Source organism: Danio rerio, chromosome 14 (genome assembly GCF_052040795.2).
Source record: "Danio rerio strain M-AB ecotype USA chromosome 14, GRCz13ab, whole genome shotgun sequence".
In the NCBI taxonomy this organism is placed as follows: domain Eukaryota; kingdom Metazoa; phylum Chordata; class Actinopteri; order Cypriniformes; family Danionidae; genus Danio; species Danio rerio.
This window is the reverse complement of record NC_141034.1, coordinates 37,912,808-37,929,448: the sequence shown is the minus strand read 5'-3', so window position 1 is coordinate 37,929,448 and position 16,641 is coordinate 37,912,808. Positions and strand designations below refer to the sequence as shown.

The window sequence follows — 16,641 nt, the reverse complement described above, 5'->3', positions numbered from 1 at the left end:
CTGATCAACTACAGCTGCCCATTCCCATTCCCAAGCCCAAGGCTAACAGCAGAGAGAAAAAAGATAAACATGGGGAGGCTCCAGGCAACAGCCGTCACGCTCCCGACTTACCAGCACTGGCTGAACACAGCAGAGAAACCACCAGCACAATCACCAGCGTCAAGATCTTCACATTCATTTCTGCTCTCCCCTCCGTTTCCCTGCCAGTCGCTAGCTGATATACTGTAGTGGTGTGCGTGTGTGGATGGGAGGGAGAGGAGAGTGGGTGAGCGAGTGCGAGCGAGCGAGAGAGAGAGAGAGAGACTGTTTGCTCTTCAGTGTGCGCGTGTGTCTGTGTGTGTGCGCACGGCTGTGTGTGTGTGTGTGGCTGTGAATGTGTTTGTATATCTGTGTGCAAGTGTGTGACAGCGCCGCTGAGATTGAGGGCAGGTTTCTGTTGGAGTTCTCCTGCTGCGATGTGCGCGTTTTCCTTTTGTCAATTGGAAGTCCAGTAGGATGAGTGCGAAGCTAGTTGCTTTGAATCAGGGGATGGATTAAGGAGCACTAGTCCCTCATGTTGCTTATGTATCCCTGACTCTGAGGGTCACGGAAAAGGGGCTTTTCCCCTCCACCCTCCTTATTATAACCCTCCCACTGAAAGAGAGAGAGAGAGGAAGTGGGCATCTTGATAATATTAGCCAAACAGATACCCTTCTTAGAATTAAGGCTGAGAATAACATCACATGAAAAGTAAAGCTGATTTTCTTCTCTTTGTTTTTATTGCATATGAGTTGAACAGATCTACACAGTGCACTTCTATACCCTGGGTGGCACATTTTGTGTCTGCCAGAGGGAAACTAAGTTATCAGTTGCTCTGTTGTTTTGTTTGATTTGCTGATTCTGAGTCATTTGTTTTGCTCTGTGTATAGATTTCCATTGTCCACAAGAACAAAAGGCCTGATGAAAATCTGAGGAGAGGTAGACTGAGTACTGCGCAAATTTTCTGTTCGTCCAATAAACAGGAAGGGTTTCATTTCTCTTGCTGAATGGTGAGTGATTTGAAAAAGCCTTAAAACAATATAACGTTTATTGCGTGTTACTGCATAGATGTAAAGTCGTCTGTTGTAATTCCATTTTTTTCCCTCGTGAAATATTTGTTTTCATTTCTATTTATATTGACAAACTCTGGCACCATTAATCTAGCTCAATTTAAACTGTTTATGACCCACACCTTCTTCATTTTCAACGCCTAGATGAACGTTCCCATAATCCAGTCTCTAAGAAACGTAGAGCTACAGTAGAGGCCAAAAGACTGAGACAGCTGGTGACGGATGAACGAATAATGTGCTGTAATGTTGTCACAATCATTTTAATCAAGATGCCTACCATATGGTTTCATTGGAACAATATATTCTCATTATTTAGTGTTCTAGCTCAGTGTTTATGCACCATTCTGTGTCTTTAAACATTGTAGAAATATTTGATCAAGCTGTTAATACCACTGTTGAATGATGTTTTTTATTATTATTTTATTTTAAAAAAACTAAACTAAAACTCCATTAGTTTAGTTTTCACAGACACCCTGTTGGGAATTAGACACATATACATACACATTTAGACACATTGGCTATTAATTAAAGACTGCTCAAGGAAGTCTTATTAGTTTTTGTCTTGTTTATAGTCCACATATCTATAAATTCTTAAATTACGAATCACATTTTCTTGACAAGTACTACAATTATTAGCATTTTTAGAAATAATATTTCATAATTAATTGAGTTTAACCTTAAAACAGGCTAAATAAGATGCCAATAAGGTAAACAAAATAATCTTATTTTAAAGCAAAATACATATAAATTTAGCTTACACAATTGGCAGATTGTTTTGCTTGTTTTAAGGCAATACTCACACTCACTTAATTTTGACATATATTAATTCTAAAAACAAGACAATATCTTTTACTTGTCTAGAAAATTGATTTAAGAAAATGTAGATATTTGGACGAGAAGACAGAAACTCTAAGTACACTGTAAAACCCAAAAAGTTAAGGTAACTTAAACCATTTGAGGAAACTGATTGCAACTAACCATTTAATTTTAAAAACTAATCCTAATGAGTACTGTGAACTTACCCCATTTGAGTAAACAGCAATTTGAGCACAGAAAAACCCAATAAATGAAGAGAACTCAAACCAACTGACTACTTTAAAACCCAATAAGTTAAGGCAACTTGAATCATTTGAGAAAACAGATTGCTACAAACCATTATAGTTTAAAAAATCTAATCTGTATAAGTACTGTGAACTTACTCTATTTAAGTTGAAGTTATAAGGTATTTAATTAACTTCAACACTGAGTTCAAAACTCTTTTCAATTGAGTAGAATTAACTTTCAGTCATTTTTGAGTTAACTACACTCATTTCATTTGATAAAGTTGACTGTTGGGTTTTACAGTGTAAGAAAGGCTTTTTTGCAATGTGGGACCGTGGCTCCATGTGGCATTGTTTTCTGTGGTCATCCGCCCCAGGCAAACATGTCTGTAACACCCTCTTCAGAACTAACAACAGTACCGCCTTCCATTTTAGCTTGGTCCACTTGTAGCCTTCACTCTTGGTGAAGTAATCCTCTCATCTGGTACTGTCCAATGCAAAGTCTGAAGGTGCTTATCCTTCAGCGACCTAATTTTAGCCATAGGAGATAATTTGTTGAAGAACACTGTCCAGGTTTTATGTATGGCTGCTATCTGCTCAAACATGCCTGACTTTATTTAGGGGTTTTCACGAGAACACACTAGATGCTACACATTAATTGTAAAATCAGCAAAATATTTACTAGAGTATGAGTGGTATGTTTAATGCTGTCAAGGAGGACATAAGAGCATTTGTGACTTATGAAGGATGACGTAAAGTCTCAAAAATTTGGACCAAATTAGTTTAATCCTCTTTAGATGTTTTGACCCTTGTATGTATCTCGCGATAAGATTTAGCTTTTTGGTCACACGCTTCAGTTTATTTTAAGGTATAATCCTTGCTATTATTAATATATTAACCATGTCTTTGACTTTGATAAACTCCTAATTTACTGCCTATTAATAATTCTTAAGGTAGCAGTTGGGGTGAGGTATTGACTAGAATAAGGGTTGTGTAAAAATATCATGCAGAATATGTGCTTTATCATCACAAAACCCAATATCTTAATAATAGGCAGGTAATTACCCACTAATTAATAGTGATATTTGGTGCTTAAACTAAAGTGTTACCTCTTTTTTTAATGTAATTTTTCCCTCGTTGATGAATTGTTATTAAACATACTCATAACAACAGCATCTGGGATGTCTGACCTCATTTATTGACTATTTTAAACCAGCAGATCCCTCCACTGGCATATCTGACCTCACAGGAAGTACTTGGATGTTTACAGGAAGCGCTTTGAGTGTAGGAATGGCATCCACACTACCAGTCAACTACCGCTGACGGCATTTCACGTGCCAGTGTTGTTCATCATCCAAAACACTTCCTGATTTAATGTTTTATTAATTGTGAAGAATGTCTATCCTTCCAGTCCCCATCACCAGTTCAACTTAATTGAATCTGGGTCATAGAAAACAAAGCTGCCGCCCGCTCTTGTTTAGCCGTTTTTATCAATACGGAAAAATCAACAGGTGTTTTTTCAGCCAGAGCTATAAACAGCAACTTATGATGTAAAATGTTTACCTCCATTCATGATTAATCTTCTTCCTGTTTGTTATCCGCCCGTTAACTGTCTCTACATTTATACCACAGTACCTGAATGAATGTGGGCGGATGTTTGTTAATGCTGTTGAGAGATCTGCTGATCTAAAATTATTGTCCAGGCCTGTAAATATTAAAAGCCAATATTTCGCTAAACAATATGGTATTTTATGCATTTAAGAGTAGTTTTGGCAGCAACAGAAAAGATTATTAATAATAATTACACACTAAAAGTCCTTGAGTTATTTATTTAATACAATGGTTAAATTAAACATATTTTTTTAAACATATTGCTTTGTTGGGGTATTTTTAACCTTTATAAAGTAATTTATTTATTAAATCAACCAGTTGGGTTAAATATTTGGTGCTTGGTGGGTTATTTTTAATCTTAATGGGTTATTTTTTTTAATAACTCAACCAGATGTCCGTTTCCGAAAAGTATTGTTAGCCAACTCAGGTCACAAGTTGTGTTGTTACAAACATAGTTCGTTGATTTGGCATTTCCCAAATCCATCGTTCCAATGAACATTCGCAAACTGCGTCGCAAACTTCTATGCTTGCTCCTCTGGAGCTGTAGTTAGAAACATAATTCCTGGCTGTGTTCTATTCCCAGTTATCTCCCTATGCCCTATTCATTTAGAACATTCTAACATTTAAACTTGGAATATTTTTTTTAAATAAAGCATTAAAATCATCACTCTTAGGTGTGATTTGCTTTCAAAGTATTTTTACAGTTCAGTTTTAGCGATCTTCATGTTTACAGTTGTGCTCTCTTCGCAGTGCACTTTGAAAACATTGATGTCATTTTGAACACAGCCGTGGCTCATGATGAAAGCTACAGCTGACCTATTATTTAAAAGCGGAAATTGTTACATCTCCAAATCTTGTAAAAACAAAAAAATTTAGCATACGTTAATGTTTTTCATTAGTAGGTTATTTATTAAGTATCTGTACTGTATATGACATGGACCAGTTGGTTAGAACGTTTCTGCAGGGGCTTGCATGCGTCAAAGTATAAAAGTAGACTTTTCGAGGGGGAAAAAAACAATATCTTATTTAATAATAATAATTATTATTATTATTATTATGATAATTGTCATCATCATCATGATCAACATTAATATTATTAAGATTATTATTTAAGTAGGATTTTTTTTTCATTTCCTTATAAATAAATATTAAATTTCATTTCTTAATAAACAGCCTCATTATTTAATTATTTATATGATCTATATATGAGATTAGAATAATTGTTAGCTTTTGCAAGTGATTTTATGTTAATTTTGAATAGAATATGTAATGTTCTCAATAATATTTGAAAAGAAAACATATGTCCTATACTGTATGTGCCATTTACATATATTTCAATTAATATAGAAAGCAAGTGCATGTTTTTACCAAATATAATATAGGATTTTATTTTAAATACGTGTGCATCTAAAACAATATAATTTGCACAAAGAAATTATGGGGTTCTTCTCTAAAGAAGTTGTTACCACCTTGTTTAGAGTGTCATTATGGGCGTTTTACATTATAACTAACCTGGTTCAAATGCTAGATCTGCGACAGAGAAACTACGTGTTTTGGGAAACACTTGTCACTACATCGTTCTTTTCCAAATGATGCATTGTACTATAATAGTTCAGCCGCGAGTTGTCATGTTGTTTGGGAAACGCACCCTGGTTTGGTTAAAAAATAAGAATTTCAACAGTCAACTGGTTTAACGGACACAGAACAGCTGTAATAATATGTGTACATAATGTTTTTGTGTTATAAAGTTTATTTAAGCTATAATGCAATATTTTTTTTTTTATAGATTACATCTCCATGACATGATTTTCATAACCATTTCAGCAGCACTTAATTATTGATGTTGTTACAAATGCACGTTTCATAGCCGATCTGTATTAAATGAATAAAAACACTTTCTCTACCTCCCATGTTCATCTCTACAGTTTTTTTGGCCGGGAGGAAATTATAAATATATTTGGTATATACACATTTTCAGCCATCATTCTCGCCTAGAAGCAGAGACATCAATCCGTTGTCATGTTCAGTCTTGGTTAAGGTATTAAATTATATAACCCATTGCATTGGGTTTGAATAACCAATATTTGTGAATGTGCCAAAGCAACCTAAAGTTGGTTTATATGTTGGGGTATTTGTAACCCAACTATTTTAACTCTGTAATACAATTTTGAAAATTAGACACAAGTCAGTGGATTTAACTTTCATCTCATAATTATGTTGAGAAATTTGTTCAGTTGTTGTAGATAACAGCTTGATTTTACTAATTTGTTTTGCAAATGAGCAAGTTGTTTTGTTGTTTTTGTGTTTTTCTTTTTCCTGTAATTTTGAGTTGCTTTCCTGGACATTTATTGCAAAAGATGTGTGGCTGCGCAGACAGTTGTTAATTTCTAGCTCATTATTTACCCTGGACCAGCCAATTATCTGCAGTGAACACTGGCTTCAGTGTTGCGTGACTCAGCAGCAGCTGTCTCCGTAATCCAGGTTATCCGGCCCAACAGCAAGAGAGTGCTAACATGGCTAACATGGGATGACAGTTTAGGGTCACTATCATTTCAATAGAGCAAGTTTCAATGCTTTGCACTTTGTAGACAATACAAGGAAACCAAAAATACTGGGTATTATAACTTTGCTTGGACACAAGTCGTGTAGTGATGAGCGAGGTTTTATTGTAAAGTGGACCTATTATGCTTTTTTGACATTTTTTTGCTAATTTCCTGTTGGAGATCTCCTATGATATATTTACATAAAAACAACATTAAAAGAAAAAACAAATTTTCATATATTTATAATCGCCCCATGTTTAAAAAAAATCTCAAGCAAATTTTTTAAATATTTGCACTTTCTAAACTGTCTGTCTAAAGTTATTGACAATAACTTAATTTGTTCCACGCTTGGGTCTTGCAGACTCTTTACTCCTACTCCACGCCTCATGTGTTTTTAAACCTATTTCAGTTTCTTTCTTTGGTTGAACACAAAGGAAGATATTTCGAAGAATGCAAGTCAATGGGTACTATCAACAGCATTTTTTTTAAATGTGTATTTTTTCTTATTTATTAGAAGAAAGAAACTTATAAAGGTTTAAAAACACATGAGGTAGCGTAAATGATGACTTGTGTTTTTGGTTGAACTATCCCTTTTTTATATGCAATGTGTGAAATACTGCTATTGTATAGAATGCCTAGGAAATGTATAGAACGTCTGATGCTTTTAAGCAAAGTATATAATATAAATTTTTTGTAAAGATTTTGCAAACTTTTCCTAGGCATTATATAGAATGACAAGTATAATTTTGTCAAAAGTTTCAGAAGAGCATAACAAAAGCCTTTATTGATCATTACATATTTAAAAGTGGATGGAATACGAAATTTAGCAAATGATGTTCTTAACGGAAAAACAATGGCAGCAGAACTGAGATTGAAGTATTTGTTACAATATTGTCTTTGATGTAGTTGTGGAACCTCGCACCGACGGTGCGGTTGTCTTAACATTCAACACTCATGTGCTTCGATCGCCATCATCAAAAAACGACTCAAGTGCCACCGCTAACTTCAGTGCTAGGGTGGACTGAAGGGGACTGGTGTTTCATAGGTTGTAGGTTGCTACGCCACTATCAATTTTGTCAGAGAATGACAAACTGAACCATTGCTGCCACTCTGATACAAGCTTTATTTATGCAGAGAATTACAAAGCACTGCAGTGTTTGTGTGTTCTGTGTTTGTCTGAGATAATTAGTCTGAAATGTTTACTGTATATTCCTGTCTGTATATATAAGCTCAGTCAGTTCTGGTCACGTGGCTCGTGGTGTGCTCTGCGCTCATGGGATTCATTCAACTTGGTGCATCTGGAAAGCATGAGCGCACCTCTATTGGAAATAACAAACATGCGTGAACTCTAGAAATGACACGGTATGCGGACGGCCCTTAAAAGGCCGCTGTTATTTGCGATCTCTAGCTGTTGGTCTTCTTGCACAGACATGGTGGATACACCTTATTCTGTTGACAAATGGGGTGGGGATCCATTCTTTGGCAGTTCACGTGTCCTATGCTGTTCCTTTTTTTCTTTACCAAAGAAACTTTCCAAAGATGTCTGTTTGTTACTCATTTTGCTGCTTGAGGATTATTTTTGAGCTCTCAAATGACCGAGATGTAAGCGAGAGAATTGGGTTATTTTTCAAAGTAAAAGGCTTTTGAAAATAAAAGATCTTTCAGGCTGGGTACCAATTAATCCACGCACCAGTACCGGTTTGCGACCCAGTGGTTGAGGACCACTGTTCTATAAAATGAATACTCAATGTATAAAGGAGCAAACGTTTCATACTTTAACATTCGATTTTGGGCATTCTTTAAAATCCTGGATTTCAAACATTTGCCAGTGAAAAATTGTACAAAAGCACGCACATCCCTTTTAACTGGGTAAAATTTGTATTTTTGGAGCTTTGGTGTTGCTGCCTTTAATTAATATTTAATTTACACATTTGCCAGTAACATATATATAAATATTTAAAATAGGGTCAGTTCAGTACAGATCTTTTAACAATCTTTTTTTTTCACCTTTGCATGAATACTCAGTTGCATTGAGTTGGAATGTATGAATTTAATTAAATAGTTCAATAGACTTGCTTTGTTTTATTTTATTTCTACATTACAGTCAGCTCATACTTCAGCTAGAGATACATTTTTGGAAAAACCTTGTACAGTACATTATCAATGAGCTGTCTTGTTAAACAAAGAGATGTTCTTCATGTAGCCTCGAGCCCACATACTCCTTGTCATAGGTTTACTCCAGAAACCTTAAAAGACAACAAACTCACAACACCTTTGACTGTACAGCCAGCATCTAATCAGAGATGTGCATCTCTGGGATAGTTTCACAGGTGCCAGATAAAGCAAACACTGATTTTGAAGTCACCCGGCTGTCTGTGTCTCAAAGGCTCTGATGAATACATCTCAGGGGTCTTTTATAGCCGTGCGCTTAGTGGACTTTTGTGTGCAGTGGAGATGCATGCCAACTTTTCTCATGGTCTTTTAGACTTCTAATGGTGTTGATCTTCTACATGCACTCCTTCCAAAATCCTTCCTTCCTTAAGCAGTTTTTTCCCTCTCTGCCGATCTAAAAGAAGAGATACGCTGTTCATCCAGATCCGGAGTTCATTTATTGTAGCAGTAAGATGAAAAGTAGTCAAAACAAATCGAGAGCTGGCCTTCCCTTTTTCTCCGCTTATCTGCATTTCCATCAGTTCGCACCATCGCACGCAGTTTAGAAACGGCCCACTTGTTTTAAATGGATGTTGGTTGTAAGTTCTTGGAGTTGGAAAGTAGAGTGTCAGCCTGACTGTGGATCAGAGTCTGCGAATCCGGGAGATAAGAGACTGCTTTCAGGAAGAGCAAGAGCGGCACGCGGGCCTTAGGTGTTCCTGGATGGACTTTGAAGTCAGACAATGCCTGTTCCTTCAGCATTTCTAATGATCTTCATCTTCATGAATGATGTGCTAATGACCACGCGATACCTTCTTGTAAATTTCTCCTGTTTACAGTTTCCACTGCCAGGCCGATCTTACATCCCGTTAATGTGTGATAACTGATATTCCAGGTGTTAAGTGCTTCATGTTTAGTCTGGAACGTGTCCGAAAATGTGAGGTTACAGTCAGGGGATGCACAAAACAACTGTTGCACTGGAGTTGTTAAACAACAAAGGAAAGTGCTAATTATGCAAAACGAGTGTGTTATAGCACGTTGACGTCTTCCAATCCTTTTTCTGGCCTCATTAGGGGTCTGCAGTTTTAATTTCATCATTAACATCAGTTAAATGTCTGCTGTTCTCTCCTCTGTGTATTACTGCGGCAGGCTGCCAGCACGGGGGACTTTTGCCGGAAAATTACAGTCATTTTCATGAAGAGGTCATTATTTGCTCGGTTGCAATCAGGCCAAGGTGAACAAAAGGCGAGAAGAGGAGTCAATAAAGAAACGGATGTATCAAGTGCAGTCATGGGGTCATATGCCATAAAAGCAGCAGCGGCAGAAGTGCGTTTGCACCCTACAGTACGTTTACCATGGCTTTACTGATGGATTGCTGTTTCACTCACTGCCCTCAAAGTCATTGTCAGAAGGTTCTAGATGTGTGTGGAAATGTGGTGAATTCCTTCTTTTGGCTTTGAGTGAATAGGAAATAAGAAGCCTCTATAAAAGCAATGGTAGGCTGGCAGTGTTTTGAACCCGCTCTTTGTTTCTTATCTCTGTGAAATTCGCCTTTGATGCGCTGACACCTTCCCTGTTATGAATTCTCTTTGCTCTGTCTGTGAAGAATAACATAACAATTCACACTTCGCCGTGTAGCCTAGCCTTAGCACACAGAGTCATAAAAGTAATTTATTTTGTGTCATGCATAAAGTCAAAAGCAAGAGTTCTCTTGGTGCTTTTACTCCAGCTGTGTATTGTTATCAGCTGAAACGGGCAGAAAAAAAGGCTAATGACCCGTACTGCTTAATGACCAGCTCAGAGGCCGCTGAATCCATATCATAAATCGTTCTTGTGCATCGTGCTTTGGTTTTCACCTGTAAAAGGGGGGAGTGCAAGTTGGGGTCATTTTTCACATGATCAGGGACTCATTAGCTACAGTTTTGTTCTGCTTTCTTAGCGATGGAGAACATATGATATGAAATCTTTTTCCGTTTGTACAGCGTTCCTATTAGCAAAGTCATTGGGGGAGCCTTAAGTGGGGAATGAAACATGGAAATTCAAAATGATTTTTATATTAATGATTCCCCGGTGTCCTGTTTCAGCATGTAGCCAACATAAAACATCTCGTGCGGAATTTGGAAGTAGTTTGAGTCGTATTTGGGAACTTTTTGGAGATTTAAGGAACAAAGATAGAGGTTAAAATAAAGGGGGTTAGAAAGAAACGGTGAAAAGGAACAGGATCTAGCGGTGGATGTGTTGTCCTTTGTGCGTTTGGCATGTTGGCAGCACTTGATAAATGGACTGTTCTGGAGGAATCCATTCACCCTTCACAGTGCCACTGACCCTTCTCTGTTACGTAGCAACTAGACCTTCAGTGGGGGAATCGGTGAAGTCCGCATAGCACAAAATCTTAGAGGATTATGTTAAAAACTCTTCTAATGTCCATTGATGTGTTTCTGAATTTAAATAGTTTGCTATTCCACCAAACTTTTAACTGTTCTCTTTTTCTCACGTTCAGGTTGAATTCATGCAATAGTGACTTTTTTGTGCTTTGACTGATACCTGGGCGACAGGAAAATGGTTTGTGTCACATTTGTGCAGATTTTTCAATTTCACACAAGTCAGCACACAACTCAAGGCTGCTGACCAGCATTTTAAAATAGTACTGAGGACTCTTTCATCTGTCTCGTGGTAATTTAGCTGCTCACACACTTTTTCTTATCTATGCTTTTCAATCTTGAGTACTTTTTCACAGCTGTTTTACCTCAGACTCCTGAAGGAACTACAGTTTTTTATTATTATTTGCATTTATAAAAATGCAATAAGCCTTTTAAATTAATCTGTTTAAAATATTTATTTAATATTTGATTAGGGTCTAGTTTTCAGCTGTCATTGCTCCAGTCTGAAGTGTCACAAGTTCTCAGTTTTCATTTTAACATGCTGACTTTGTGCTAAAGAAACACTTATTTTTTATGTAAATTAGGTGTGCACCTTAAAATATCAATGGACGCCATGATATACTTTTTTCAGGATTCTTTGATTAATTAAAAAAAATTTCATGATATAATTTTTTATATCATTCGCAATCGATATTTATTAAATATATTTTTACAATACATTTAGGAATATTAGTATTTTTTTTATTTACCACTTTATTATACCAACATTACTAAGGCAAATAGTTTTAATAGTCAAAAACTAAAAAATTGTAAAATAAGCATAAGTGTTTAAAACTTTTAAACTCAATAAATAAAATGTGACAAAGTGTGTGCAATGGTAAAGTGTAAACGCCGAACAATCAAGGCAAACTTTAAGGTAGATCAACAGCTGCAAGATGTGAATAATACTTATACAGTTAACTTCAAACTCTGTAAATAAAACATTATGATAATCAAATCTGAGATTTCAAGTAAAGGAACTGACTGTCATTATTCAAATACATATTGCAACATTACAAAATGTGAAGTTGAATGACTACATTACCCCTATGCTAAAAAAATCTTTCAGATGGGGTGCTAGGGGTTGGGATACACAAAAAAGAAATCAAAAAGCCACTCTGGCGACATCCTTACATCCTTTTTTATTTTCAGTCTCCTCACTGCTGCTTGTCATGAGTTATTTTCACATGCGTTGTTATTCTGACCGGAAGTTACGATGACGAAATCCAACCAGAGTCCGTTTACAAATTGCATCTAAAAGCATGTGAAATGTGCGCAGCGTGTGGTTTCCTTCACCATTTTCAATACGCTTTGAGCTCGCGCTCCTCTGGCGTCTCCCATAAATAGGTGACGATCAGCCATTTTCTCAGAGGATGACAAACAGACAAACCATTGCTCCAGCTCCGATACACTTTTATTTATGGAGATAATTAAAAACCACTGCAGTGTTTGGGTGCTCTGTGTTTGTCTGAGGTAGTTAGTCTGTGTATATTCCATAAAAAGCATGAAGCAGATAAATTAGTTCTACTTGCATAAATCACAGTGTGCATGCAGCATTCTGGGAAGTTAATATGTTTTCAAGTAAGTGCGCCTGGAAGATGTTAGCGCGTCATGTACGCATTGCTTGAACACCATGTGTGCGCCACTTCCTATTTGCTTTCGCAAGCTTTGTGCCTTGTTTAGACATAACCTTAGGCTTACTGGTTTATTTATTTATTCCAAGGCGCTCGCTGAGCAGACACATTTTAATAAAACTATAGCACTTCAAATTGAAACTTCATACTTTTTTTGTCGTTATTGACAATGGTGTTCTGTCAATAAATACAGATACTGTTTTATCAGCCCAGCCCTAAATTATACATTCAGAAGATCAGCATTGTGTGCTAAGCATGTATATGTTATTTGCATTTGTATGTGATGTTTACTTAAAAAGCACTCTCTTAAATGTCATTTAGTGCAACAATAGTTCATATACTAAAAACATATCTAAAGTTAGAAAATTTTTATTTCTTATTAAAAGACTTTTTTAAGGATCACAGTGCAACCCCAAAATAGAAATGAATTATCATTTTAAATCTTTATACTTTGATGATGTCCTAGGTTTTACCTATTTGTCTGCATTGTACAGATAATATATTCAAGTTTAAAAATATAGTACAGTTTAGAGCACTTGTTAAATAAAATGCAATAATTGAGGTCAAATGACAAATGACTTGAAACTTGAAACTACAGGAGACACTTGCATATAATATTCTTTACATATAATCAAAGGAGGGTTCATTTACTATAAGTGCGTAATAGAAAAATGTGATTTGCAATGTGGAAACACTTTTTGCATTTTATTAGAAGATTATGTCAATTAAAAGTTCCTTTTCATTTCCATACATTAACCTGCACTTATGAAAAAAGACATTAAATAGAGTCCATTTTTATTCCACATTGACCTTTACATTTGAGTTAGGCATTAAAAGAGAATTAGGAAAGTGTTTAACTCGTTCTCCTTTACGACACCATATTTAATATGGTCACATGATCATGCATCTTTGAGCAAACCTATGAATTCATATCCCCACACCCACTGGACGCTTTGCTTTGTAATTGTTAGTAATGATGTAAGGGAACGCCTAAGATCCTTCAGATTAATGACATACACATGGACACTCAACTGCAAGGGTGTGACTCAACTGAATATGTTAATATTTCTTCTAATGTGTGCAAATATTTTCAGTTGGTGTTCATGCTATCCAATAATTGACCTGAATGCATTATTGTGCCCGGCCAAAGATAATATGCTCTCCTTTGATTCAACATATTGCAGAATTGACACTCTGACATTGGTCCAGTTGATAATAACATGTCCACTTATAGCCTCCACATGATCTCGATTGAATCTGAACCCCAGACAGTCACATAAGTACTGTATGGGCTCCTTTACAGAATATTTTATTAAATTCAACTCATCTTAATTCTATAGCGCTTTTACAGTGTAGACTGTGTCAAAGCAGCTTGACATAGAAGTTCTAGTAGATTGAAACTTTCAGTTTAGTTTTCAGAGTTGAAGTTCAGTTCAGTTTGGTTTAAATTTCACTGTAAAAGTCCAAACACTAAAGAGCAAATCCATTCATCAATCTTTTGGGAAGTGCTCCCGGTTCCAGTTGCCCTAATTAATTCATTCTATCAATCCTTTAGAGCAGTGGTTCTCAAACTGTGGTACGTGTACCACTAGTGGTACGCAGAGATATCAAATGTGTCATATGTATATGCAACATATATTTCAAAAGGTATCAAAAATGATTTATATATGAATATGACATAATAATAATATTTATTAAATGACATATAGCCTATATTTCTGTGGTCCAGGCAACATTTCCAGGTGTTGATGAATTGGCTACTATATGTTAACACTTTACATTTAAGCACAGCACTTTTCTTTTTACTTTTTAAGAACATACCATTTTTTACTTTAAAAAGCACATTTTAATTTAAATGTTGACGTTTTAGTTTTTTTTTTTTTGCTTTTTTTTTTTTTTACATATAAGAACAGTACAGTGTTAACACTCGGACTATTTACAATGTTTATAATAGCTGACAATAATAAATATTCATAATAATAGAAATTAATCTGCCATGTTTTAGAACTGCAGAGCTGTAGCTTCTTTACTTGGCTTATTACGCTGCTGTATTTCAATACTGCTCATTATGGTGGTACTTGAAGAGACAATTTTTTTCTGAGGTGGTACTTGATAAAAAAAGTTTGAGAACCACTGCTTTAGAGGATTTGGATTTCAAAAGTATTTGTGTGTAAATCACTTTGAATGGCTCTGTGTATGAAATTTGCTATATAAATAAACTTGCCTTGCCTATGCTAGTGCAAACCAGACAAATTTGAATAAAGCCTTAGATAATCCAAGCTGACCACAAAGCACTAGCGATGAAAAAACTGACTGTTGTCACCAAAAAATCTGCACGTGAACACAACAAATAGACAACAGCCTACTGAAATGAGAATATGTCTGCATGAGAGGATGTATTTTTTTCATATCTGCAGGTGGCAGTAGTCTGTATTGTCATTTGGAACTAGTGCTGCACACATACAGTACAAATTGTAAAAAGCAGCATTTACATACCATTTTTCACAGTACTTCTCATTACCACAGAGCCACAATTCATATAGTTTGCAAATATTTAATAAATACAATGAAATGACAGCCTGCATATTTTTATGTTCCCTCGTCATTTGTTTGGTCTAATAACTTCAGATTCTGTTCTTACCTTCTAATTCATAGCTGATTAGTCAACAGTGGCATAGCGCAAAATGCGGAGGCCCCCCTGCAGGAATCACTGAGAAACAGCGCAGCGCGTCTTCTCCGGTGTGAGCGTCGAGGATAGTTGAAATCAAGTCAACTTTATGATATGAGCTATAACGCGGTTCGGCGGCAAGTTATCAGAATGAAGTAGTCCACTGCTTGAGAGGTGTTCAGAGAACACAGACCTCTGAACTTTGCTTCCGACCACAGTTGTTCCCAAGAGTTTGATTATTGCGGTTGCCGGATTTACAATTATTGAAAATCGTGACGACGTGGGGCCCCCTAATCACGCGGGCCCCTCCCCGCGGTGCATGCCCTGCGGGCCCGTCCGCTACGCCACTGTTAGTCAATCAGAACGTTCTCTTTCACCAATGGGTGATCCAAACTCCCTCTGATGTTAACCCAACAAGAGGCAACTTGTGGAACACACAAAACAAGCTTGCATGACAGATGCTGACAGACAACCTAATGCTGCCCTACAGCTGACTGTCAGCTTGGTGTGTCCCTGCCTCATGGTATGTGTATTGAGTGAATCATCACATAACTCTGCCCTGGTCTAAGTGATAGTGTCCTTAGGTTTTCCTGAGGCACTATGGAACTGGACACCAACCCTACTGACCCTGAAGCATCTGACCAAGGCAACCTGACATAACACTCTCTGCCCCAACCACTATTGGACATTTAGTGAGTGCTGAGTGGCTTGAAAATGGGAGCACATTCCCAACACTGATGATCACATTAAGAGCTGCCAAAATAGTCTGAGCCAACAGGAGGTACTAACAGCGTATCATCATCTTGGCCTGGCTGCCAAATATGTCAAGTAAAGCTTCTTAGATCTCAGCGATTAGAGGGAGGCTAAAACAGCTTTTAAATGTGGGATTTATAAGCATAAGAGTGGAGCTGTCTATCTGGGAGATATAACTGTGGCGATCATGTCTGTCATCTGATAAAGATTGGGTTCTTTGGCACTGTCATTGGATTGTTAAGTTGGGATTTACATTTAGTCCTTTAGCAGAAGCTTTAAAGAGACACTTTGGGCCAGATTTACTTTACAGGGCTAATTAGCATTCGAGAGAAAGTTTTGTGCACAAATTTAATAAAGCGTTTTTTTGTCCACAATGACCAATACAATCTACACGAGCAATTAAAATTGAAATATAATTTTTCTTTGTAATCAGTATGCTGATTAAACCACATTGCCTGTCATTCCCATCAAAGCACAAGTATATAAAATTGACTAATCTAAACCCTAGTAAATCAGTCTGCATGATTAAGTTACTTTACAAGTTGCTGTGCTACTTTAAACATTTAGTAGACATTGCCCTTAGCACTTCATCACAGCTGTCAGGATTTATTTAAGATGTAGTGAATAAATGAAAAAAAAAAAAAAAACTGGTCTTTAACAAGTCAAGGGTGAGTAAGGGCCTACTCACACTATGCTATCCGAACCGTGCCCAGACCCGTTTCCCAGATTGTTT

General features: G+C 36.5%; 2 protein-coding genes across 3 annotated transcripts in view; one reads left to right on the top strand and one right to left on the bottom strand.

The window, feature by feature from the left end:
- apln (apelin) overlaps nt 1-572 on the bottom strand; it is a 34,524-nt gene extending 33,952 nt beyond the window's left edge. The window contains 1 exon segment of the mRNA NM_001166124.4: nt 112-572. Within this exon segment, the coding sequence (NP_001159596.1) occupies nt 112-178 (67 nt within the window). The 5' untranslated portion in view covers nt 179-572.
- Nucleotides 1-16,641, top strand: part of LOC147833990 (uncharacterized) — a 162,882-nt gene that overhangs the window by 57,803 nt on the left and 88,438 nt on the right. For both annotated transcript variants that reach the window (XM_087281834.1, XM_087281833.1), the window contains one exon: nt 909-1,028. The gene's annotated coding sequence lies outside the window, so the exon portion shown is untranslated. The remainder of the gene's footprint in view (nt 1-908; nt 1,029-16,641) is intronic.